The sequence below is a fragment of the Bacidia gigantensis genome (genome assembly GCF_019456465.1).
Source record: "Bacidia gigantensis strain McMullin 20006 chromosome Unknown contig_246, whole genome shotgun sequence".
Taxonomy (NCBI): domain Eukaryota; kingdom Fungi; phylum Ascomycota; class Lecanoromycetes; order Lecanorales; family Ramalinaceae; genus Bacidia; species Bacidia gigantensis.
This window is the reverse complement of record NW_025408602.1, coordinates 223,383-249,602: the sequence shown is the minus strand read 5'-3', so window position 1 is coordinate 249,602 and position 26,220 is coordinate 223,383. Positions and strand designations below refer to the sequence as shown.

The 26,220-nt window shown below is 49.2% G+C and overlaps 7 protein-coding genes across 7 annotated transcripts; 4 read left to right on the top strand and 3 right to left on the bottom strand.

Moving 5' to 3' along the window:
- Positions 1–2,688: 2,688 nt before the first annotated feature.
- On the bottom strand, positions 2,689–4,351 carry KY384_005735 (uncharacterized protein; the record flags this gene model as incomplete). The annotated part of the gene is made up of 4 exons (XM_044814233.1): positions 2,689–2,795; positions 2,859–3,054; positions 3,093–3,881; positions 3,941–4,351. The coding sequence occupies 4 exons, from the start codon at positions 4,349–4,351 to the stop codon at positions 2,689–2,691; spliced, it is 1,503 nt and encodes a 500-aa protein (XP_044668383.1).
- Positions 4,352–5,294: 943 nt separating this feature from the next.
- Positions 5,295–7,006, top strand: KY384_005734 (uncharacterized protein; the record flags this gene model as incomplete). The annotated part of the gene is made up of 4 exons (XM_044814232.1): positions 5,295–5,477; positions 5,542–6,339; positions 6,390–6,890; positions 6,950–7,006. 4 exons carry the CDS (start codon positions 5,295–5,297, stop codon positions 7,004–7,006), a joined length of 1,539 nt encoding a protein of 512 aa, XP_044668382.1.
- Positions 7,007–10,462: 3,456 nt separating this feature from the next.
- KY384_005733 (uncharacterized protein) lies at positions 10,463–11,624 on the bottom strand (the record flags this gene model as incomplete). The annotated part of the gene is made up of 2 exons (XM_044814231.1): positions 10,463–10,796; positions 10,843–11,624. The coding sequence occupies 2 exons, from the start codon at positions 11,622–11,624 to the stop codon at positions 10,463–10,465; spliced, it is 1,116 nt and encodes a 371-aa protein (XP_044668381.1).
- A 655-nt stretch (positions 11,625–12,279) lies between these two features.
- Positions 12,280–13,487, top strand: KY384_005732 (uncharacterized protein; the record flags this gene model as incomplete). Its single annotated transcript, XM_044814230.1, has 4 exons — positions 12,280–12,301; positions 12,354–12,359; positions 12,515–13,363; positions 13,411–13,487. The coding sequence occupies 4 exons, from the start codon at positions 12,280–12,282 to the stop codon at positions 13,485–13,487; spliced, it is 954 nt and encodes a 317-aa protein (XP_044668380.1).
- A 581-nt stretch (positions 13,488–14,068) lies between these two features.
- Positions 14,069–18,262, bottom strand: KY384_005731 (uncharacterized protein; the record flags this gene model as incomplete). Its single annotated transcript, XM_044814229.1, has 4 exons — positions 14,069–14,336; positions 14,415–16,957; positions 17,006–17,665; positions 17,714–18,262. The coding sequence occupies 4 exons, from the start codon at positions 18,260–18,262 to the stop codon at positions 14,069–14,071; spliced, it is 4,020 nt and encodes a 1,339-aa protein (XP_044668379.1).
- Positions 18,263–18,569: 307 nt separating this feature from the next.
- Positions 18,570–20,198, top strand: KY384_005730 (uncharacterized protein; the record flags this gene model as incomplete). The annotated part of the gene is made up of 1 exon (XM_044814228.1): positions 18,570–20,198. One exon carries the CDS (start codon positions 18,570–18,572, stop codon positions 20,196–20,198), a length of 1,629 nt encoding a protein of 542 aa, XP_044668378.1.
- A 1,755-nt stretch (positions 20,199–21,953) lies between these two features.
- KY384_005729 (uncharacterized protein) lies at positions 21,954–23,901 on the top strand (the record flags this gene model as incomplete). Its single annotated transcript, XM_044814227.1, has 4 exons — positions 21,954–21,980; positions 22,031–22,521; positions 22,639–22,744; positions 22,909–23,901. 4 exons carry the CDS (start codon positions 21,954–21,956, stop codon positions 23,899–23,901), a joined length of 1,617 nt encoding a protein of 538 aa, XP_044668377.1.
- Between the last annotated feature and the right edge of the window lie 2,319 nt (positions 23,902–26,220).

The following is a 26,220-nucleotide window of genomic DNA, read 5'->3' as shown; positions in this document are numbered from 1 at the left end:
TAGGCTCGGTTGTACCTGACGCCTGTTGGGCCGCGATTGCTTGAAACATGCCCTGATGACCTAGTCCACAGCCACAATCCTCACCTGATGACTTCCACGTGCTCGGCCGGAAGCTTGTCGTTACGCAGCTGCCGTGGTTGGCGACCAAGGCTGGAGACTCGGGACGGCTCGCATGACTCGACATGGACGGGGGACCGTATCGACGTCTCTGGCTGTATGCAGGCCCTAGATTCAGGAACAAGTCTACAAGCGCTTTCGTATCCGTCTCCAAATGGTGCGCTTAGGGCAATCCTCCGAATGCCACGTGGAGGCCTTGCGGGTGTGAGACATACGGCGTAAGCGACCTGCTTGTCTCTCGCTAAATAGATGCTAGTGGAAGTCAGATATCATGACGCTGCAGCTTCTGTCTCACGCGGAAAGCTCTGGTGTACAGCCTCGTCGATTTTGAGTCTGATCTGGTGGAGATCGTACGTAAAGTCATGACCTAAATTAGCCGATACAGGGTGTCTACAACAGTCCCGATAGACCAAAGCAACATAGAGCCTGGCCGATTTGTCGAGTCCGCGACCATATCGACCCCCTTGTGTTTCATACTATCTCAAATATTCCTGTGGTTGTAGATGAGGCCTGGAGACGACGTCTCGAAGACCCGCGGATATACTTTGTCGTCTCCTGACTCTCGTCTATCAAGCGAAGCCAACTGAGATAGTGAACTCTAGCCAAAGCAAATTCAACGTACAATGGTGGATAACCAGCGCAAGTAGAACAGGGGAAGTCATACGATCTTCAGCCGTTGGCGATAGTGACATCTTGTTAAGAATCAATGCAACGTTGAAAAAAGGGGCAAGCGGCCTGACCTCCGTCCATCGGATGGAGGGACTCTCTTTTCACAGCAGACGAAAGGTATAAAGTAGACGTCAATTCCTCTCAACAACAAGCAGCATCATTCATTCTTTCGATTCTCAAGATCATTCAAAGTCCTTCATTCCCACACTCGTTCATCTTCTGAGCCCCTTCCAACCCATATCAAAACACGAACCAATCCATCTATATTCTAAAAGAACTCGACAATGCAGCTATCCACCATCCTCCTCATCGTGCCTCTCCTAGCCGGAGGTGTCTTCTGCGCTCCAGGCCAACCTCCACGTACGCCTCCGCGTCCCCTAATTTTCCCCCTTTCCCTTTCCCTCACTTACACCTCTCGACCTAACCTCCCCCTTCCTTCCCCCTCTCCCCTCTTACCCCTCCTCCTTTCTCCCCCCAACCCTCCACCTAATCCCCCACCCTAACACCGCCCCCAGTAACAGCCCCAATCAAACTCCCCACCATCCCCACCCTCCCCAACGTCCCCACGGGCCCAATCTTCAACCCCTCCACCCACGCCGCCGACGACGCCTACGAGCTCGTCGTGAAATGGAAGCGCGACACCAACCTCACTCAACTGCCCGACCGCGTCAGCGACCAGTTGAAGGCGATGGGCATTGATGGGAGTAAGGGGACTTTCTTTGTTAATGGGGAGGAAGTTGGGAAGGGGAAAAGGGGTGAGTTTGTTTCCTTTGGGGGTCTTTGGGGGTTGGGGGGAAAGGCTAATTTATGATCGAATAGACTTGGACGACGTGAATGATGTGTTGGGGAAGAGGATGCAGAAGGCGACGCTTGGGAAGGATGATGCTTATGAGTTGAGTGTTAAGTGGCCTTGAGTGGGTGGGTGGGTGACGGGTGAAGGGCAAGGGATGGATTGGTGGGGAATCTGAGTGTGGGGGACCAATTCGTTGCTTGATGGTGTCTTGGTGGCTCTCAGAGCTTCAATTGGAGTGAAAGTTTAAGGTCGTGAAGGCTGGAGTCGGAGTAGCAATCTATTCGGGCCAGCTCAGCTCTTATTCAAACCTTACGTTGGGGTACTGTTTACTTTTGCTGTGATTCTGACGTCGGTGAATGTTTCACGAGGATTTATGCTTACTTTTTGACTTGTTGGTATGTCTTGACTCATTGCAGACAAAATCTAGAGGTCACTGACGCATGACATGACCCATTTGGTATTTGGCATCAAATTCACCCTTGATAAATGTTCCACGTGTCTGGATCATCCATAGAAGACTAGTTACGATGACAACAGACAGTGATGATCCAGATCCCGCCGCGAAAAGGTATGTTGCACCCCACGCCTTGTGGAATGCATAAAGCGCCTCAAAGAAGTCGCAATTTGAAATCAAAACAGAGGCGAATGTCAAGATTTGCGATTGAGACGGGGACAAGGTCTGCTCGATTCATTGTAAGTGTCCGTCTATTATCATGGGTGATGGGAGGAAGACGTTCGATATTAGGGAAGTGACGGAGTGGTGGAATGTTGAGCAGAAAGGGGCTAAAACTGGGGATGGGCGGGAGTTGCGGTTTGTCTTTGTTGATGTGAAGAAGCTACAAATGAGGTATTTTCTAATCCCTAAGACACGAGGAGCGGGGCAGGATAGTTGTTTTTTTCAATCATTTATCCTTATACCGTACAGCAGATGAAATACAGCCAGCCTTAGGATCAACAGTATCTTCTGTAGTGCTGGTGAGCAAGCTTCGAGGATAGGTTGACAAAAGCAGAGATCGTTGCAGTGACACGTGGTGAGCTACCGAACCATCTCGATAATTCATTTCCACATAAGGAGCCCCATCGCCGCTCTACACCGTTATTCTGACCAATCAATGCCACGCCGATTTCTTCGGATGCTCAGCACTCTCCGCCACCTTCTTCTCTGTCTCTTGCTCCAATCGCCTTCCCAAGTCCTGATCGACCTTGGCAAAGAGAGCTACAGAGCAAAAAGTCAGCATTCTTCAGATCCATACCCTCAACAATGTGCTAGAATAGGTACCGTAGACCTGCTTCCTCAATCCCTCGACCGTCACCTCGCTCACATGCGCCACTAAGTTCCTCACAAACTCATCCTGCTCCCCTTTATTCCCCATGATCTCCCACAGCCGTCTCGGCTGCACAAAATCCTTCTCCGTAACCTCAGACGTAAACACCGCCGGCATCTTACTTACCACTTCCGCCTCCCTGCCGCCATCCTCATTCTTCGTAGTAGCAGCCGCTCCTCAAATATCACCTCCCTCTTCCCGATCGTCGCCCCAACATAATTCGGCTCGCCCCCATAGTTATCAGTGAAATTCATCGCGCCATCCCTCTGCGTCGGCGCAAAAACCTCGTTCACCGGCCTATTCGTCGGTAGAAACTGATAATTCGCCCCAAGTCGATACCGCGCTGCGTCTGGGTAGGCGAACATACGCGCTTGTAGCACTGGGTCCGCCGAGGGCAGGATCCCGCGCACCATGTTGCTGGGCGAGAAAGTCGCTTGCTCGATCTCGGTGAAATAGTTCGAGGGGTTCTGGTTCAGGGTGATGGTGCCGATTTTGCGGAGAGGGTAGGATGAGTGCGGCCAAATTTGCGTGGGGTCGAAGATGGAGAGGCCGCTCGTGGGAACGGTGGAGGGTTGCATGGTTTGGATTGAGACGGTCCAGGTGGGTAAGTTGCCTTCGGTGATGGCGGTGCGTAGGTCTAGGCTGTGGTAGTCGGGCGAAGTGCCGGCGATATGAGCGGCTGAGGCGTTGGAGAGGGTGCGGATGCCTTGGTTGGAGATGAGGTGGATCTTTACATAGTGGTAGGAGCCGTTGTCTTTGGTGAAGATGTAGGTGTGGTTGGAGTAGCCGTTTTGGTGGCGGAGTGTTGCGGGTGTGCCGCGTGTGCCGAAGAGAAAGAAGAGGGTGTGGATGCCTTCGGGGTTGTGGACGTGAAAGTCCCAGAACATGTCTGAGGAGGAAGCATTGGTCGTTGGGTGGGGCTTGTGGGAGCGGTTCAGGGAGGGGAATTTGATGGGGTCGCGGATGAAGAAGACGGGCTTTGAAGGGCGAATGTGAGTGGTGGTCATGGATTGATAGAGAGTTGAGGGATGGATACCTGGTTGTTGAAGACCCAGTCATTGTTACCTTCTCTTGTCTTGAATTTGATTGCCCAGCCACGCACATCGCGGACTGTATCTGCAGACCCTCTTGCTGGACCTACTGTTGAGATACGAGTGATGAGCTCAGTCTTCTTACCAATGCCTGTGAGAAACTCTGCGTCCGTAATGTCAGAAATATCGTCAGTGACCTCCAAGTAGCCTTTTGCGCCGGCCGCTTTTGCATGGACGACGCGCTCGGGGATCCGTTCTCGTGAAAAGTGAGCGAGAGTCTCGATCAATTGCGTGTCGCTGAGAAGCATGTATGAGCCGCCATTGGTCGTCTGCAAGCCGGCACTTGTGTCATTGCGAGGTTGAGGTTGGCCTTCGGTGAGAGTGTACACTGTTGATTCTACTGATGAGGACCCCATGTTGATGTTGGATTACTTTTGAAAGAGGAAACGCTTGTCTGTAGATACTTGAACAGCAGCTTTGGGGAGCTTCAAGAGGGACAAAATTCTTCTGCAAACTCTGTGTTTCGACATATCTTTCTCTTCAGGATAACGCGGCATGAAGCATTGATATGCACGTCGGACCCTTAGTCATGATAACTTTGATCAGTCAAGTCCAAACAAGGCATTTGCTTCCGAGCTGACACCCGGCAATACGCATGCCTGCCACTGCTGACGCCTGAATATGCAGACCTTGAACGATGTTTCCAATTGATCCCGATTTGAAAAAGAAACAAACAAACAGGAAGAACAATATTGACTTGAGTACATGCGGGTAGGTGGCTTTGTCATGGTTCTACATACATGACTAAGTGAATGCCAGCCAATAAGCGTCAATGCCTCGCTTCGCTCGCTACGGTGTCAATCGGAGTAAGCGGGACTTCAATTAGTCAGGTGAGTCTTCACGGAAGCGGAAGGGTTTGGACGCCAGCGAGGATGTATATACGTTCGCGGCGGAAGCATCTGTCATGTCTGAAGAGGGAAAATCGAAGCCTACCACACGCATAATTATATCATAAGAAAAATGGGCTCTATACCTATCAACGAGCATGAATACGACTTCATCGTCCTCGGAGGTACAGTTCCCCAGGAGCATGTGCAAGGCATCTGACATCTGACTTCTGGCGCAGGTGGAACAGCCGGGAACGTCGTCGCTGGTCGATTGGCGGAGAGTCCAGATGTATCCGTGCTAGTGGTTGAGGCTGGCCCTGGGTAAGAGCCCAATTTACAGACTTTTAAACCTCGCTCTATCGTCCTCAATATTGACCTTTGTAGCACGCCCCGAAGCGAGGCAATGATCACGACCCCTGCGCGAGCCTTCGAGCTGCGTAATAGCAAGTACGATTGGGGCTACAAAGCCACAATGATCAATCGCCCTGACTACGAGCGCGTCGAGAAACCTCATACAAGAGGCAAGACACTCGGTGGCTGCAGCGCCTTGAATTACTTCACCTGGGTTCGGGGAAGTCATGGTACTTATGATGACTGGCAGGAGTATGGTGGCCCCGGCTGGAATTGGAACGGGTGCGAGGAGTATTTCGATAAGGTATGCGACCCTCCTTCATGTTCGCTAGATTGATACCCTGCTATGGATCCTGTCTGATAGATAGAACAAGCCAGCAAACTATCATGACGATAGCAAGCACTTCAGCCCACGATTGGCCAAAGTAGGACGCAAGGGTCCGCTCGACGTTGCAATCTCAGACATGGTCCCAGAATTAGAGCCTTTTCGACATGCACTCTCCAACGCGTGGGTAAGTAAGGGCGAAAAGTTAACCGAGAACATCTACGAAGGGCAAGTTAATGGCTTGGTCAAATGCATGAATACCATCTATAAAGGTGTTCGATCGACAAGTGCAGTCTTCCTGGATGGCAAGCCCAATATTACACTTATCGCAGAGACCCAGACCAAACAGCTTTTGATCAACGACGGTGTAGCTGTCGGTGCGATTGTAGTAGCTGCTGATGGTACCGAGTTCACAGTCAAAGCAAAACGGGAGGTGATCCTATCATGCGGTGTATTTGAAACACCTAAGCTGTTGATGTTGTCTGGTATTGGTCCAAAGAAGCAGCTCGAGACTTTCGGCATCAACACCAAGGTCGAATCACCCCACGTCGGCCAAAACTTGCTTGACCATCCTATCATGCCACACGTGTTCAAGTTGAAAGACGGTTATGGACTCGATAGCCACTTGCTAAGAGCGGGGCCCATGCAAGAAGCAGCAGTACAAGCATATCAACGTGATCACACAGGTCCTCTCCACAGCGGTCTGCTTGAGCTTGTTGGCTTTCCACGGATCGATAAGGCTCTTGCTACAAGCAAAGCATACGTGGCTGCAAAGAAGAAAAATGGCAATGTAGATCCCTTCGGTCCAGATGGCCAGCCGCATTTCGAGATCGACTTCGTCGTAAGTACTTCTGTTGCACTTCATTCGGGAGATACTGATAGGCGCCTCAGCCAATGTTCTGTACGGCATTCCAATGGCACATCCCAGTCCCTCTCCAAGGCGACTATTTCACCATAATTGTCGACCTGTTGCGACCTGTCTCTCCTCCTGGTGAGGTCAGGCTACGGTCCGCGGACTATAAAGTCCAGCCATACATCAACCTCAATTTCTTTGCTGACGATCTAGATCTTGTCGTGCTGCGCGAGGGGGTAAGATTCATCGACGATATCGTAAAGAATGGCGATGGAATGAAAGATCTAGTTGGCGAAGACTATCCATGGCCAATGCCGCGTGCTTCGGATGAAGCGATGAATAAGACTATACTGGAGCGTAGCCAAACCGGCTTTCATCCTTGTGGAACCTGTAGATTGTCTCAAAGCATTGAGCAAGGCGTTGTTGATGGAGCGTTGAAGGTGCACGGCGTCCAAAATCTCCGGGTCATCGATGCTTCGATCTTCCCCATCATTCCTGATTGCAGGATCCAGAATGTTGTTTACATGGTTGCTGAAAAGGTGAGTCAGATACTTCAAGCCCCCCACTCCCTCTAGTCAGAGTTCTGCTATTGACTCAGAAAAAGGGAGCCGACCTCGTCAAGAAATCTCATCCAACCCTTTTCAAGGCAGTGTAATTTCACAGCTTACGAGTCCATCAAGCGATTGATGAATCAAAGGGTTCGTCGTCGAGTTTCCCAAGCGATACAATAGTGTATGAGATGCGAATAGTCTGTCTAAATACATCGCTTTACTTGCGAAGGTCCAGATGGTATTGAAAGTTGTGATACGTGTCTCAAATTTAAAGCACTAGTACTAAAATGACTTAGCGAGCTCCTCTGCCATTCCGGTGAATGAGTTTCTCCGGAGGCCGATATATCATTCAACAAGCTGTTCGTGTCTGCAATCAAATCATTGTCATATAGAGGCGGACCACGATAATGCATGCCTCAGAGTCATTGTTCCTTGGGTTGCGATATTTGAAGTCTTAGCTTTATGCAGTATTGTCCCTGCGAGTAGTGAGCCTTTGAATTCGAATTTCATTTTCTGCCTTCAACCCTCGTTATGTTTTGCGAAACATGCCTGGTAATGCTGCAAGCAATCCGAACGCAGACTGAGTCTGGCACTGGTCATCACCATAACACATATAATGCCTTTTTAGAAGCTATTGCTCATGATTGCTGTATTTGCGGGCGTTTCGAGAAACACGCGTCATCGTCAAAAATCGTATCGTACCAAGCCTTGTTGGCCTTGAGTTATAATTACGAGCGAAGAAAGGATTTAGGTTTACCAGAGACGACCATAAGGCTTCGACTTGAGACTAGGTCATTAGCAGAACCTATGCTTTACATGGATCTGGACTTGGTCCCTGTGATGCGTAAAGAAGACTCTACGAGTTGGGGCTTTAATAATAGCCAGCTCTCAGAGACGTTGATGACCAAGAATACCGGATCTAGGCAATGCCTTTCTCTGGCATCTCACTGGTTGGAGCGATGCATCAAGACATACAAGTGCTCTCGTCCGGTACCAAGTCTGCTCAAGGATTGGAAACCAAGCCGCCTAATATGTGTGGGCAACGGAGTAGTTGACAGCCTACGACTTTGTGAAGGGCAACGGATTCCTGATGGGGTTATATACACCACTTTGTCACATTGCTGGGGAGTTGACTTGGTGAGAGAAAATTTGACGCATGGAAAACTTGCAAGCTGGACGGTGAATCGATTCTTGTCGTCTTCCTTTGATTGTTTATGTATCATGAAGGACCATCATACACAAGCACTTCATGTAAGTCTACATGTTCTAGCACATTGACTTTGCCAATCTAGACATCGATCCCTGAATGTGAGATAATGCAGACCTTGCAGACGCTATTAGGGTTACTCAAAGTCTTGGCGTTCACTATATCTAGATTAACTCTCTATGCATCATTCAAGACTCTGAGACTGACTGGTTGCGAGAATCATGTTCGATGGGTAATATTTAGAAGTATTCTTACTGTAATTTTGCCGCTACAGCAGCGAGCGATGACAATGTTGGACTGTTCGTCGACCGTGTACCATTAATTGACCTTCCTGGAAATTAGTTATAGATTAAGAGGTTTTTGCCACCCAAGAGTTGTGCTTGAGGAGGGTAGGGAATTTATGGAGGGCAAGTCGTTCACAGATGCACTGAGATACCGAATGCACACGAATAATGCCATAGAACCAGAGAGGAACTGGTACTGGATTGACTGGCAGTCTTCTTCTTTCTACAACATCTATCCAGTGTATCTAATCCCACAAGCGCCCAAGCGAATCCAGCTTCGCCTAATGCTACTCGACAAACTGAACACGATCATCTATCTATATCTCTGTAGGAGTTGTCCTCGTCATCGATGACTGGGCAGTACGTACGCAGACGACGGATCCATAGCTCGCTGCATTGCCCGACTTTGGCGTGCGTTCTACTCGTTTCGAGCTCTTGCCTGGACATGAAGATCCCAATTTGAACCTGGTAGAACGAAAGCTCTCCGAGCCCCATACTCAACTGCGTAAGCGAGATTCATCCAATATGGACCGAGTCCCGTGTATCCGCGGTCTTCATGCTCTTGTGTAGTAAAACGGCATTCTGCTTCCTCATGTCGGGCTGTCACGCATTTGTCACAATATTCTCCGTATATCTCTAGTACGGCGTGACACATTTCATGCAGCATGTTGCTCAAAACTTCCTCTGGTCCTCTCAGACCCCTGGCTTTTCTGATGGCAATGTATGCTCCAGTCACTATTGGAGACGTATAGGCTACAGTCGATCCGAAATGATTTCCTGTCCGACCTGTCATGCGGCGGAAGTCAGAGTCAGAGAAATAGAATATGCTGACACGTCCTCTAAGCGAGCTGCCGAAGAAGTAATCATCGAACACGGTGAACATGCTGTTAATGTCCTGAACTGTGAGATCGTCACGGTGGTGCATGTAATTTTGTCGCCATCTTATCCGTTGATTCATTGCGTCTGTCTGAAGTGGGCTTCGACGAGAAACTTGGAAACTCTGGATGAAGCCAACGAAGGCGGTGGAGATGTTCCTACTTATGAATCGAGCGTGCTCGAAGAAGATGTCGCTGTGGATATTGATGTGAGGTTGTAGCAGATCGTTGCCTTGCATAATCGCCCGAGCTACGGATATCGGTTGCATGAGTGTCTAATCAATTAAAGGTCTATGGGAGCGTATGATAAAGAGTACAAAAGGTTTGATGCTGCGACTGTAGTCTTGCCTCTTGGTGATGTACATCTTGCCTGCACTGAGCAGACATATATACATACCCTTCCAACTTGCAATTATAATTGGAAGACAGAGGCATTGTGCATATCCGAGACCATGACCTTCGACAACAATGGTGGTGTCTCGGACAGATGAAAGAGCGTCAACTGGCAGGAACAGATTTCAAGACTCTGGTGCAAACGGGGTAAAGTTCATCTTGAGCGTCTTAGAGGAGCTGTCTCAGACTTCAATGTCATGCGTCGAGTGATTTACTACACGTTGTGAGCTTTGTTCGTGAATCGACTCATATTGAGTATCCGAGACAACCATACATAAAACAACACTACACGAGGGCTAGACCATAAAGACAAAGGAAGTCAAATTAAACTCGGATTGGAAATCGAATTGATGAAATGTCTGCATACAGAAGCCGAGCTCACGTATGAGACTCGGCTCGATAATTATTGTTACATACGCAAACTTGCTCATACCTACTCACAGGGTTTCAAATCATGAATGGCTGCCCTTGCTCTTAGTTGGCTCTGTTTCAGCCTCAGCGCTGGGTTTGTTTTCACTGACAACATCATGGACTATTAACCACACACTACATTCACAAGACACTCATATCACTCCTCGAACGCTTTATCATAGTCTGCTGGACGTATGACCTCATTCCCGCCCTCCCAACAGTTTCTTGAGCTCGAGAACCGAAAAAAAAAGTACCCTTTTCTTGTCTCTCGCGTTTCGAGGTCTAGGGCCAGTGGAGATATGTGTAGAGCATGCAAGCATAACGTCAAATTTTGAGGCTGATGATAGACCATCCAAATCACATGTATCACTTCGTCTTGGAAAAGTATTTCTAGGCACCCAGGGGTGGAAATTCGTTTCCGTCGAAAAGCGAAAGCATTTGAGGGATGGGCCTGGGATTGCACAATTCTTCAATTTCGATGTCCGGGAGTTTCGGTATTTCTGGTGCCGTCATCCAGCCACGACCAATCTGCACTGGGGGTTCTTTTGGTTTTTGAGTATATTCTTTTGCGTAGTCCTTGAAAAGTGTCCTAATTGAGTCAAGGTGGTGATTGACTCCAATCCAACAGACGCCACAATTCCCCAGTTTCGGATCAGCCCCAAATTGCAGTAGGATTTTGACTGTCATATAGAGGCCTTTGGGATCATCTACATGAGTCGTAGAGCTATATGTCTTAGTCTAAATGGGGTTATTACGGATGGGTAGCTTACTTGAATGTATTTTGCAAAGGCGTATTGCCATTGTTGTCAATTTGGTTGACATCCGCGCCACGTTCTAAGAAATAACGTGCGGAATCCCACCGGAGATTCATGCATGCAAGATGCAGGGGAGTGACATAGTGACCTGAATGTACAAACTTGCTTCCAACATTTGTGACCCGTCTCGCGATCAATCGTACTACTCGCTCATTCTTCGCACCAACTGCGTGATAGAGTGGCGCTGCTCCACCTAAAGTTCTGACTTCAGGTTCTGCTTTAATTTGGAGCAATAGCTTCACAATTGCGACGTCGCCATCCTTGGAGGCTAAATGAAGTGGCGTGGAGTAGATGTATGGCTTATGTTGATCAGACTTATAAGGGAAATATTGTTCGTCCAGCACCTCAAATTGGCAATGAGGGCATGTTCCGGAATTCGAAAGTAGCTTTACGACGGGTACATGGCCTTCGGAGGCTGCAATATGGAGAGGTGTAAAATCGCCGACTATATTCAAGCCCGGATCCTTCCATTGGTCATGCCGGTCCGTATAGTTGGTCACCGAATTGGGATTGGGAATTCGACTCAGTATCTTTCGGGCTAAATTTTCATGTCCATGCTTTGCGGCCCAGAAAAGAGCCCTGGAATTGTGATTTTGAATATTAAAATCGTAAAGAATGTTGATGGCAACATCGTGGAGCCTGGTACAGACTCGAGCTAAAGCATAGATATCGCTTTCTTTATCTAGATAGGCGGTGCACTGGGCGAGAGTCTCAGTAGGAACATCAAGGAGCCCCATCGTGGATAATGTAGGGAACAGTCCGCTGGATGAACAATCCAAGTGGCTGATTTCGCGAATAGTTAGTCCAGGTGAGGGGTCAAAATAGCGACCGGTAATCTAGTTTGAGGATCGAATAAACTGCTAAACTATTAGCTCTGTCAATAATAGACCAGCTTGGATTCTGCACTGGACACTAAAACTGGTTGCCTACGCTGATCGTGGAAAATGGTCCCGATAAATATGAACGCTGGTTGTACTCTTAGAAATCGCGGTCAGAAATGTAACCATCGTAGATGTAGACACTCACTTGCTAATGGCTAGAGTATCAACCGATTAGTCTTTCAGAATCAGTAGAGTGAAGCCTGCATCATCCTGCTTAGCTCGTCGATATGTCCAAGCTTCCTTTTAAAAATGAGAATTAAGACGAGGATCTCAACAGGAGGCAGAAATTTTCGAAGTGTTGTTCACGGGAATCTAAGTCAACACTTCAAGATGATGTAACACTTTACTTCACTTCACTTACCCCACACTGCCCAGCAGATCTCACACTGCCAAACTGCATCCCAATCACAACATTCCTTTTGAGAATAGTTCCTGTGGATAAGCACCTGATGCCAGCGCAGAGACTTTCACAATCAAAAGCTCGCCCGACCTTGCAGGGCGCTTGTTCAAGATGCAGGATTGCAAATGGCCAGGTGAGATTACGTGAGTCATGTGTTGAAGTGCAGACTTGCTCATTCCCCACAGCTTCCAGTAAGAATCAATTGCAAAGGATGTGCAATGCAAAGGCGAAGCTCCGCGGGTCTTGAGAGCCTCCGGACAACCCTAGTGAAGCAGATTCATAACAAATTTCCTAGTTTGATAGAGACTCGCTGCCTTCACCGTGATCAAACACTGAGTTCATCTAGATATTGATCTCGGCACAGGAGAATGGTTCTTGCCCCACTTACTTTCCGATCAACATGATATTAGGGTGCGAATCACCTACGATGAGGCTGCTTCGAAGTCAATTTTTCAGGATTTTAGGGCAGTTGAGGGTCGAAAAACAGCTCTGTCGCAGCCACCTCTACCTATCATTCAATTCTTGGAGCAGTTTTATGACGTGTCATTGCGATGGCCAGAACACTTTGCGAGTCTTCCAGAGAAAATGATTGGAAGAGCCGCACAATACCAAGCAGATTTGATTAGTCAAAATCCTGGAGACTTTCGGGACGAGACCATCCCAATAGCACTGGCTCTACGCTGCTTAGTCCTGACACACGAAATGTTTTTGTTCGATTATACTTTCCTTAGTCACGAGCTTCTGGAAAAGAAGGGTTATCAAAAGTCCGAAGAATCATATATCGAAGATCCGAGTGTAGAATGTCATCGTCTTCTACGTGGAACAGATACCAACTCACTTCTGACGCCGAAGTGTAGTGAGAAGCTCTCTTCAATGATTGGAGACCTGGTGCAAGCTCTGTCGAATATCATGTCGCAGAATCGCGTGCAGGACCAACCCTTGGTTTTTTGTACTCTTCTCGTTTTCAAGATATTCGAAGAGAATATCTGGTTTAATCGTAAGAGTCGCCGCCTCAGACTTGCTACCAGGTTGATGGAGAACACCTTTTTCAATCTTTGTCGATCTTACGAGGTGTATTCCGAAGGCTTCAATCCCTTATCACCAGGATGGAATCAGGAAGAGTGGAAACAATTGATGGACGGCGATACTCTCCGTATCGCTTGCTTTTCTGAAATGCACGAAGATTGGCGGGATTGTTGGTTTTCCTATCATAAAAGTCCATCATTGCTAACGAGTTTCCAGTTCGGCTATGGATACAATTTCCAGAGCAGCATGATAACCTCGAAAGACGGATCGAAACATTTGTCACACCTGCTTGACCAGGCCAAATTGGTCATATTGGTCAATCAGGTGTGATATCATTCACCTCGGGTTCTATCTTCGTTATCAGTAATCTAGTTAGCTTTCATGTAAACAAAGAAGAACGACATCTTGCTCCACAGCAAAACGTCATTTTCGCTTGCATAGCTGCAAGCGTAGCTCACCGATAGCCGAACAATCTTGCCTCTCGACTTCATCCATGACAGGCAAGACAAATTACACGCTGAAGAGCAATCAAAGACTCATGAAAACAGAGCACCCATGAAAACAAAGCATCACTGAGACTCATGAGTATTAAGCGAGTCCTAGGAGTAAGCACTCACCTCGAATCCCGAACCTAAATCGGGGCCTACTTTCTGAGACCATAGCGCCTGACATATCACAAACGAAGCAGGAGATCACGAAAGCTTAAACGACCAAATGCCATAACTAGTAGAGAAGAAGTAAATCAGGAATGACTATACTCAACATTCCATTTTTCACAATTCAAACGCAACGCCAGACCCAGCATGCCGACGACTAATGACAGTAGTAGCACCCTTTGAACACGCCATTGATCTCGCATACGCACAATCATCTATCAGAAACCCCTCCCTTCCCTCCCCTCCTTCCCCAATCGCGCATTCCTCAACGCCCTACCCACTTTCTTCTGCTCAGCCCACTCCCCGGACAATCTCCTCATCCTACACGTCGCCAGCACCATCTTCGCCACAACCTTCAAGCTCGCCGGCTTTCGCATGTTATCACCAGCTTGCTTCCTCAACGCATCGCCTAGTCGTAATCTGGTTGATGTCTGGCGGTCGGGGGAGACGCCCATTTCGGCTAGGAGGTCTAGTTGTGCTTTATTACTGTGCGTTCAAGAATTAGTATGTGATCAATGACGAAGGGCAAGGAAGGGGAAAAGGAGGGGAGGGGAGGGGACATACCAATCCTCAAACATCCTAACCTGCAGACCCAAAAACCCCTTTTCATGCACCAAATCAGCCCTGAACCGCTCCACCCGTCCCAATTTAGCTTTCAACCACATGATCTGCTTCACCAATCCCTTGAGCTCAAGTCCATGCCTCTCCTCCACCACCCTACTTTCCCCATTCCCACCCTCACCCCCACCATCTTGGAAGCTGCTTGTATTCTGGCCCGCAAACCTCACCCTCCTCCTCTCCTCCTCCCACGCCCGCTGCTTACTCGCCAACTTATCCAGGGCGCGCTCATACCTCCCCTGCAAAACATCCAATTCCTGCATCAGCGCCGCCGCTTTCTGGCTCTGCAGCGTCCTCTCGCTCCGAACCCGCTTCAATTGCGCCCTCAAATCCTTCTCCCTCATTTGGGCTGAAGAAAGAGAAGTCTCGCGGCTAGAGAGCTGGACTTCCAGGTCTTCGGCTTGTAATTTGGCATCTTTGAGCATCTGATGGAGATCAGCGCGCTCTTCGGCGATGGTGTCGTCCGCGGTCGTGGAGCGGCGGTTGGACTGGAGTTCGTTTTCGAGGGAGGAGATGCGGGTGCGGAGACGGGTGATTGTTTGAGTTGCTGAAGTATTCTTGGAGGTAAGAGATTCTTGCTCTTGGCGGGAGGTGGCGATGTCTGCTTCAAGTTGTTCGCGCTGTTGATCGAAACCGTCAGCGGCGTTTTGGGCGTTGTGCTCTGACTCTGCGAGACGGGCTTGGAGGGTTTTGAGCTCGGACTTTGATGAAGTTTTGGAATCGCGGAGTTGGATTTGTGCGTCAGTAAGACGGCGCTGGAGCTCGACTATCTCCGTTTTATGAGGGGAGCCTGAAGCGGATGATTTGGGTGAGCTGGCGAGTCGGGCGAGCTCTGCTTCGTGAGCCTGGCGCTCGAGTTGGCTGACTTTAGATTTGAGGTCGCGAAGAACGTCTTTTTGTGCTTTCTCTCGCCGGAGGTGTTCTGTTTCTCTCTCCTTTGCAGCTAAAAGATCTTTTTGAAGTATGCTGAGCTCAACGCTATCGTGCTCACCGCTCGACGAGAGAAGTTCCTCTAAGTCGTTAATGCGTCTCTCAAGTCGCTGGACTTTCTCATTCGCAAGAACTAGCTCCAGATTCTTATCTTCCGCAGCATTCTCGAGCGTTCCTTGTAGACTCGTAACCTTATCAGCCAGACGAGCCTCTTCAGATAGAGCTCTCGCGACCTTTGATTCTAGCTCACGCTTAGCAGCAGCATGCTGTTTGACGAGATTGCTCCGCTCATCACGAAGACGTCCAACCTCACTTTCTAGCCTTAGCTTAGAATCTTTGAGATCAGATCTCTCCCGGTCCAACTTGAAGGTATCATCTGCTAAAGCTCGCATTTCTTCGATCTGGCTTTTAGCAGCGTCTCTCTCCACCTGCGCTTCCTCCAGCTGCTCCATGGTTCCTTGGAGTCTGCTCTGCAATTCTTGCTGATCAGGTCGTGAAATAGTCGATCTATTATAATTTTGTTGGGCTTCACTCAGCTGTTCTCTGAGATCTGCCGCCTCTTCTTCCACAGCTTCGAGCGCCAAGCGAGCTTTCTCTGTATCTGCCTCCTCCAGGTCACCTTGCAGAACCTCCACTTCGTCCTCGAGAGCCTGTACTTTTTCCTCGAGAATGTTTTGCTCCTGTTCGCTGAGTCGGACGTTCTCCTTAGCTTCAGAAAGATCGGTTCGTAGCTCTTCGAGTTCTTGTCGTTTATCTTCCACTTCCTTGTTCAGAGTCTGTATATGTCGTTCAAGCACGGCTTCTTCGCTTCGATGACGCTCCTTTTCGCTCTCTAAGGCCTCCTGAAGTTTCATTTCTTTACTAGACAGAGTACCCTCGACTTCTTGAAGCTTGTCAATAGTTCGCTGAAGACCTGCAGCTTGTTCTTCTGACTTCTCTTTCTGCGACTTAAGACCCCGCAGCTGGCCCTCCCACGTATCACGCTCACCTGCATTGGAAGTCTCCTTGTCCGCAAGTTGGCGCTGCAACTTATTGATCTCTTCGGACAAACGATCGATCTCATCTTTGGCTTCTGATCTGAGCTGGCGATCATTGTCTGCGGCGTGCTGGCGCTCATCTTGGAGATCATTTTCAAGACCGTCTAGGCTTGATCGAGTCTTGACTAGGTCTTTCTGTAGTGCGTTAGACTCAGTGGTCAGTGCGTCGTGCCGAGAGTGTAGCAGATCCTTCTCTTCAGACTTGTTCTGAAGCTCTTCAATGGTCTTCTTCAGATCATGATTGAGAGACTCGCACTTCCGTAGGGTTGCTTCGTGATCATGTCGCAGAAGCTCATGCTGGTCTGATACTTTTTGGTTTCGTACATCAGCGTCTTGACCTTGACTCTGGAGTTGATCCTCGAGCTTCTTAGCCTGTCGGGACTTGTCGTCGAACAAGGATTGAAGGTCTATGTGCTCTTCCCGCAGAGTGGCAAGATCATCTTGGAGTTTATTGGCCTTTTCCTCAAGTTGTCGACTTAAACCCTTGGTTGTGAAGGATTTGTTGGCCATCTCATCTTGAAGCTAGCGGCAAGTTAGCATGGGCAGGTTGACGTAGACTACTGTACATACTTCCTCCAAATCATTCTCAGCTTTCCTCTGCGCCGCAAGAGCATCCTCCAGGTCGTCCTTGGCTTGATTCAAAGCAGCTTCATTGGCATTCTTTGCCTCGCTTTCAGCCTCTAGTTCTTGCATTCGATTCTTTTCCGACTCGAGCTCAGCATAGACCTCATCCAACTCATCCGAGTCTTTTTTGGCTTGACTTTTCAATCTATCAATTTCGTCGTCACGTTCCTCAATATGCCGATCTCGTTCGCTCAGGTCAGCCGCAAGGTCCTCCATTTCGTCCTTGAGCTTTTGCATCTGATCATCATTTTGGTCTGAGGTGATCAGCCGGTCCCGAAGCTCTTCAACTTCCTCTTGTCGCTCTTGAATAGATGTCCTTAATTCTTCAAGCTCCTGTTGTAAGCTCTCGTCCGCCTGCTGTCGTTTCGCCTTAGCTTGTACCTCTTCCAAATGACGTTTATACGCTTCAAGATCACGCTCGGCTTGATTGAGTGTTTTCCTGCAGCGAGTGAGCTCTTTTTGCAATGTGACACGATCGACTTTGAGATCTGTATTCTCTTTCAAAGCAGCTTCATTGAAGCCAGGCCCGGCTTTTCGCAACGCCTCTTCTAGAAAATGTATTTTCAGCTTCAGACCGAAGTTTTCCTTCTCGATCTTGTCGATGATCTAGCCAAATGTCAGCAGAGAGCATTACGGGAATGCAAGGGTATCTACAGTTTCTTGCTCCCTTAATGTCATCAGGTTTCCTTGATCGGGGAGTACTCCTGTGGCATCGCGCTTCGGTAGAGCTGCAAGTGGCGTTGACTGTGCACTGCTAGAAGTAATCTGAGGTATTGGCGTGCTTCCATTGTCGACGAGCACAGAGCTACCCAGCTCACTGCCATAGAGGGCCGAAGCTTCAGCCCCAGGCAGCGCTGGGCTCCCTTTGTTCTGGTAGCCAGCCTTAAGAAAAGCTGGTGTCTCAGGCCCACTCTTTCGCTTGCCATTGCGCTCAAAGTTCCGTTTCGTCACACTTTGCAGTAATGGTGTGAACTCGGCGGGTTTGGGGACAGCGGGCAGATTTCTGCGGTCGGCGAGTGGCATGCGAGCTCGAGGTGTTTTGAGACTTGCGCCGCGCTCATTTCTCATCAGCGCGACGATATCTTCTCTCTTCTTGATTGGCGAGAGCATTGAATTCTCGACTGAAAAGTTTTCGAAGTCATGGCCGTTCGTCATGTATGTTGCATTGCCCGCGTCGGTGCGGGGTGTCTCTATGTATGCCATGTTGTACAATATAACGCATGGAGTGGATACAGTGACCTATGTATCCAATGGATCAATATGACGCGTAGAGCACGTCGGAGGACGAAGGTGCTAAGTCATGTTGAAGTTGTTTGGTGAAAGTTGCAGAAGTAAACAATGAAGGTCCGGACATGCATTATCCCCGACGCTAAGGACTCCTGCCAAGACATCCCAGCCCTACACGCCACGCCTCGGCGCTTGGTGGCCAGGCCTAATTATCTCATTTATTTCGCCTTCATCACACTTTCATCTCACTTTCATTTCGTCAGTAGTATTCCGTCAAGAGACGATGCCGAGATCACAAGATGATCTCAAGTGGTTCGGCGAAGGCTTCGATGGCTTTCCAAAGATCCTTCCAGATGATTGTGTCGAATACTCCATCTATTTAATAAATAACAATCCCAACGGCAGTGACGCTCGTGACAATTTGCGCGAGATTCAGAATGCGGCGAAGAAGTTAATCAAGACTCATTTGCAAGACTTCATTTGGCAGCGCGAAGGTTTCGAGCTCAAAATAAAGCGCGACGGGCAAAGGAGCTATCTGTGGGGGCGAACCAACTTCGGTGACTCTGCTGATGATGAATGGACCATCGTGTATTTACTGCGGGAACTGAGCGCTCAGTTCCCAGAAGTGTGGATCAGAGTCTTCGATACAGATGGAGAGTTCCTTCTCATCGAGGCAGCCAACGCGCTACCAACTTGGTTAAATCCCGAAGTGGCCGACTTCAGAGTATGGATTCATGCGGGAAAGTTGCTGGTCATACCACTTGAACTACCAGGCAAAGCGGTCCGAGGTCTGAGCGGGACTTCAGATAGGATGACACTTGACAGAGCGCTCGAATGGATAGGCAACCCAAACCGCAAGCTGCAGCACTCAGCAAAGATAGAAGTTGAAGCGTTTATGCGGCTTCAAAAATATCCCCACCAAATACGTGAAAGCCTGCATTGTGCCCTCGTCAAGATTCCTAGAAAGCTTGCCTATATCCTTCACAATTTCCCCGGCTGCGTCAGTGCGGCAATTGAGGCTTTCTACCTTCGTGACCCCATTGCGCTCCATCATTTGGAAAAAGAGGGTATAGAAGGGTTACCCTTCTCTCCACCTGACCTGGTAGAAGCTTCAGTCAAATTCACAAAGGTCGGCTATGCACAGCTCAGGAGTCAACAGTTTACCTTGCCTAGCGTATGGGAGTCTTTGGCAAGGCACGCAGTAGATCTGAAAGTAAGAGCGCAGTTGGAAATTGGGGGAAGATTATCATGCGGGTTTGCCATGTTGTTATCTGACCCTCACAATAGGGACAAAAAAGAAGTGCGCGAAATCAAACTTCTGATTGAAGATCTTGAGTCAGGGGAAGAGCAACTACCTTCAGACAGCGATGTGAAAAGCTGGGGTCTGTCGGAAGATAGCGACAGTTGGCTTGACATCGATTTTGGTGAGTTTGAAAGAGAGCTCGATGGAAAAGCACAGTCAAACTCGGTACCCGCATTCGGTGATAAGGGCGTCCAAAACAATCTACGCAGGACGGTAGAGCGATTTCAAAACTTTCTCAAGAGCGAAGGCGAGAATTCCGATGGTGGTCTAATAGATGACATGGATCACGACGACGATGAGACTAGCTCTGAAGCCAGCGCTTCGAGTGATGATGTTGAAGCAGCTGCGAGCGACACGACTAAGAATCCCGATGAAGATGATTTTACAGCCATGATGAGGGAGATGATGGGCATGCCGGAAGAGGTCATGAATGAGCTCATGAGCAATTTTGACCTGACATCCTCAATCAAGCATCTTCAGCCAGAAGCAGCCCTCAAACGAACCCAAAAACCTAAAGTTCCTACTGAACTGGATGAAGGGGAAAGGATCCGTGAAGTCATGGATCAAACTGGACAGGAGCTGCTCGAAGCTGGTGCCTTAGACCTCTAGCCCTTTTGGGTATTCAGTTTACACTTGATTGAAAAGGTGCTCTGGGTCCAACCTCATTCGAGACCTTTCAAGACCTTAGACAACACGGCCGAGACACCAGAGCAGATTTAGCATGACCCAATGCACGGCGTGACATGTGGCTCTCAGAAAGGTATGGCCAAAGCTCCTGAGTGGTTTCATAAATCCAAGTAGTGGTCCAAGCCAAAGTATCTGGTTTTCAAAAGCCACCTAGATTTTAGCGAGTCTACCTCTTCACTCTTTTACCCCTGGGACCTGGCTTCGAAACGCACTTCAGTCTCGCAACGAGGATCTAACGAGGATCGGCCCTCCCGGAGCGTGCACTTGAGAGTTCCTACAGATGCAACATGGTTCGTTTGAGATTGAAGCGAAGTCCATTCGGCGTGAGAGCGAGGGGTTATTTGCCTGAAATGCCATACACCTACTTTCAACATCGCAACGGACACATAAAGTTGATGGTCTTCGTCAAGGTCAGCTCCAAAGTGTCAAGTAGGAACAATGATCTAGACATGCATACACACTCGACGGCTCAGAGGAAAGACAGTCTACGAAATGACGGCATAGCGAGCCAAATGTCTGTTTCAAGGTGTGCGCCACAAAAGATTGGGTCGTCGTTGGCATTGAGCAGAGTTACCATCAAAGCCCGTAACTCGACCCGTGGATTCTGGAATCACCGGCAAACGCTGGCCCTCAGATCTGCCATTCCAATCCACCAATAAGCTACCTGCTCATCCAGTGAACGTTACGCAGGACTTCACAACGTAAAGCACACGAAATCGGGCCATTTATGCGGAAATGTTTCAGATTTTCACGCAACGGGCTAGCTGGATGAAAATACAACCGCATTGTATAAGCGCACCATTGGGAACGGCTGGAGACGGCATTTTCACCCACCGTTACTCCAGCAGGAATGCACGTCAAGGTTGGCTAACGATACGAGACGTTGTGGGAATTGTCCGCAGTGCGTCTAGTGCATGCCAACGGTATCCCATTCCCGTACCTTTGGAATCATGCAGCCCACTTAAGATTCCTCACACATAAGCCACGGGGCATTTTCTGGCGACCATCGATGCTGGACCCTAGTGTGACTGCCACAGCCGCACGATATGTCGCTCACCGTCATCCGCCAATAGAGATTTATCGCGATCTTACCTGCTTGTCAAGCCCCACAGCTGAGACGGTTCAGTAGTGCCATCTAGAACACTATTCCTGTTTGAAACTGGTGGTTTGACCTACAATGCCTTCGTTGGACCGAAATGCTTTGGCCTTTCTCGATAAGAAATACTCGAAAACTTTACGAAAATCAACTCGGCCATACATTGTCCGGGCCAGCCTCAAACAGCACTCGCGCCGTGAAACTGCTCGATCCAGTAGTCCACGAGGCTTTTCCCCCTAGTGCCCATCTGGTTCCGGTCCAGTGTCATGCTAGCAACCCACTTTTGACTTTACCAACCCATTGTTGCCTTCTAGACGATCTTATCAAAGCTTCTGGCGTCATCCTTGACCCCACAAATGCCCTTCCTACATTTCGCGCGTGGGTGGGCATCGTTCTTTGGGCCATTGGCGAGCTTAAGATCGACACCCTCCCATTTTCGTCGTCTCACTGTCCCATCGGAGATTTTGCTTCCTTTGATGTAGAAAGGTGTCACCTTGAGACTCCTACATGACAAAAAACCCCAAGACCCCAACAGAGCGGCCCATCTCGTTTCTTCCAGGACACAAAAGGTCACGCGCGCCATGCCTCGCCAGAAGGGCGTTGAGAAGGTACGTCAGAAATGCTTCAGGTCTGTCGATACTCGCTCACGACCTACAAGTCCCCGGTCGCCGAGGACTACGAAGGTCTGCAAGTCGACCCGCGACCGAAGCCGGAGAAGTCTCCATACGGCTTTCACTTCGATGAAGACGAGCACATAAAATACAAGAGTGAGAAGCAAGTGGAAGGCGGCGTAGTGACCGTTGTCCGCGGGGGTCCCGGCGATCCAATGTCACCACAAACAGCTTACGCCTATGGAAGTACAACGCTCAGTCCGGAAACGCCTTCGTGGGCCCGCCCATGGGACGCAAGATCACGCGCTCCATCGAGTCCGGTAATCAGGGAGCGAGATCGGCGGAAAGACCGACGGATATGCTGGCTCCACCGATCGACTTTCTGGGTACTGTTAGTCATCATAATCTTACTGCTTGTTGGCGGTGCTGTAGTAGGAGGGATATTTGGGGGCATGAAAGCGAAGAACAAGGGCTCGTCGGATGCGCAGTCCGCACCACCACCGCCTACACCAAGTGGGCCGGTCTTCCCTCAAGCGCAGTCAGTCGCATAGCTAGATTCGAGCTTTTCAGAGTCAGCTAATGTTCAATGCAGGTCAGCGGATGTAATGATAGGGTCTCCCCTATGTACAATATCATATGACCTTGGGGGAAACAGCGATCCTTCGAAACGGCAGGAGTTCCGCCTTTACTTTCAATCACTGCTGGGTAATGTGAAGGAAGCTGTCTCAACTGGATCGTCATCTTGGCAGAGTGCAAAGCAAGTATTGCATTGCAGGAGAACTTTCACTTACTAACAAAATCTAGTCCTATACTTACGGATGCATTGAACAATACGGGTCTGGCCTCGATCACATACATGAACGGAACAAGTCAACAGGTGAATTAGCATCATCTTGGAAGGCGCACGGCTAATTCTGTGGTACAGGGAAGCCTATTCTACGTGGGTACGAACGGCCTTCTACAGGAAAAGAGGAAAATCTACTCAGACAACCAATTTTGGGAACCCGGAAAATTGAACAGTCTGAACGTGGCCATGGTCGGCAACATCTCTCTACCTGCTCAAGGCAGCGATCCACAGGATAGCTGGCATAGTTACGCCATGACTGCTGTTTATGCGCGCAACACCAGTATAGGACCCAGCGCACACCTCTTCTACCATGCCCAGCAAACTGACGGCTCCAACTCCGTCAAGGAAATGATTTGGGTTCAAGCCAACGACACATGGCTCGAAGGCGACACAATCACGGACGCATACCCCAATTCTCATTTAGCGGCAACGGTCGACGATCGATACGGCATTCTGAGACTGTTTTACGCAACAGGCAACAGCACCCTCCAAGAGGCGTGGACGTCCTTGTCCGACAAGCCTAAAAACGGCTACAAAAAAGGTATGCTGTGCACCCAGCCCCGATCCGACCCGCAACATCTACCCCCAGTCACCCACCCACTAACAAGTATGTACGCAATCGCAGGGCTGCGCCTCCCCAACTTCCTCTACGGCAATTCCGCAGACTTAGCAGCCGTGTCTCAGAACGGCACAACATATCTCTACCACTACGCCTCCGCCAAGCAAAGCGCTAGTGTTGGCATCCACGAACTGGTCATCACTGGCTCGCCCTCTTTAGGCACCAACCAAGAAAGTTTCAACGCGACGGAGGGTATTGTGGCAGCACCGAGCTATCCTGCAGGCACCAATGCGTCGATGTACCAGCCACTGACGGCTGGGAAGACCGTCGTCCCAGGGCTGAAGAATCAGCTGCTGGTGCTGTGGGCGGATAAGCCAACCGGCGATCCGAATACTAATTCTACAGGTTATGGAGAGTTGGGGCAGATTAGTCGGGGAATGACGGATAAGACGTGGCCGACGACGGGGGCGTTGCAGGTGCCGTTAGGGAGCAGTAACTCGGACCCGCATTGAGCGATCTTGTGATGTAAAAGGGCAAGGAGGGATGATGGGAACAAGGTTTGAGTTATTGCTGGCTCGGGCAGCTGTTTTCCAGACCCAGCCTGGTTTGGTATTGAGCTCAGGGTAATAGGGCTACGAATAATGACCTGTACATATATATATCTTATAACCTTATCTTGAAAGAGTCGGACTATCCGAAAATAGGACCACAATGACTATTCTAAGACGAAGGGACTGTTGCTTCTAAAACGAGGCCTGCCAGTCCTCCAATCAAGACTTGCGTCCTACCCGAAACCCCGACCACCCCTAGGTTCTCTCCCTCCCCTTTTTGCTCACAATAGAACTACCGCAATGATTTGCCGGGGTGGAGCGTGGTGAAACATCACATCACACTGCCTCCAGCCCCCGCTTTCCCCAAACCAGTAGCCAGAGACAATTGAGGGTGATTACGCTATCACTCCCCCTTCTCAGGCTGTTTGGTGTAATTAGGAGAGTTGCTTGAGACGAAGGTGTGGGATGGGATGGGATGGGATGGGATGCTGTAATCACCGGTAAGGTGTGATGACTAAGACATGAGAATGATGCGCGTTATGAGAGGACGTCGAGAGAGTGGTATTGGTGGAGGGTGGATGAATGAGTCAGGCACATTTCTCAGAAGGGAGAAGCCCCTTGATGGGGTGTGGACAAGGGAGAGTGGCGTTGTGCCTGTTTAAGGGCAGGGGGGTCGGGGCTTCTTAAACTTTGTCGATAAAACTCCAGTGATACATTTTTGTGAATCACGGGCAAAATGGCCAGCAATCCTGGAACGCAACGTCGAGATAGAAAGATAATAGCGATTACAGCTAACGCTCGACCAGGATATTATGCTCCTATCGGATGAACCCGCGTTACGGTGCATGTACCTAAGTCTATTAAGATACCCCGCTTCACAGCCTTGTGTCGACCTTATCGTAGACTTCTCAACCTAATTGACATTAAACTGCCTTAAAAGTCTCTGGACATCTTGGAAACTGTCAATACCATCAAAAAGACCGGATTTCGCCTACCAAAGACCTAGATATGCCATCTTCCTCCTATGGGACAGGGGGCAACGCAAAGACGGTCAGACCGAAGGAAAAACCAGCAAGCGTAAATATAGTCTCCGACATACTACGCAAGGAATAATTTAACTGGTGACTCTTTCTAGGAAAAAAGCAGAGGGTCAGATAAGGGCAAGGAGAAGGGTTCCCGCTCGGGGAAGTCTGTCAAGGGTGACAAGCGTCCCAAAGGCGGCAATAAGCCAGGCTCAAAGAAATAAGAGAATGGGAGGGGGCGAATAGCATCGTGTGGCAGATTACACAGTACTATCAAATGACAGGGAATTTGCCACTATGTTGAGAACACGAAGGTATGGCACAAATGAAGTATTTTGAAGAGCCAGACCTCCACATTTCTTCCATACAACTTTCTCTACGATTCTTTTCGTGTCTAAAGATCACCACCCCAGATTAGTGCCCTATCATTACCTGCACATTTACCCTCGATTAGAGCGTCCAGCTCATGGTTTCGTATTCGACCAGTACTCCCATCCGCAAAAGACATCATGCATATATCTAGCTGCACTTGCGATCAATCAACCAATCGGCTCCAACGACCTCCAATCTCCATGTCTCAGCGCGCCCACTTTTCATTCAATTCTACAATATTCACCAGGTTCTGACGAGCTAGCCCACACAAAAGGATGAAGCATACCGTACCGCTCGCCTCACGCCACTTTTCTTCCCTCACCAAAACAACTAGAATTGGCTTTGCGCCCTAATACTATGGCAGTCAATCTCACAACCATATAAACCCAGGCACTGTGGATGAAGCGATAAAAATGAAGCGTCCTTCCTTCCTCTGTAATGTCTACTTAATGCACCTTCCCCCGTCTCTTCTCACAAACTCATCAACAATGCTTCAACAGAAGATCAAGTAGAGCGATGGAACACAAACACCCTTCCCAGCGCAGGAGACTTCAAGACTACTTCATCTCCAGCGACGGCATTGATGGCGCGGTACTGCAGCGACAGATTGGCGTGATGCTGGGGGACGGGACGAGTGCGAGGGGGATGGTTTATAAGGTCCACCCCCCTTTTTCCCTTCCCACTTCCTCTTCCTCCGTCGCCCATTTCCTATTCTCCATTTAGTACCATCGTGTGACTTCTCTCCCCGGTTCTCCACCAGCAGCGCGCTGATCTCAGTGCAGGGCATGAAAGGGTATAAGATCACAGCTGCGCGGCCTTTTAGTGAGGTTTGTCCTCCCCCCCTTCTTTCCCCCTTCCTCCCCTTCCTCCCCTTCCTCCCTTCCAT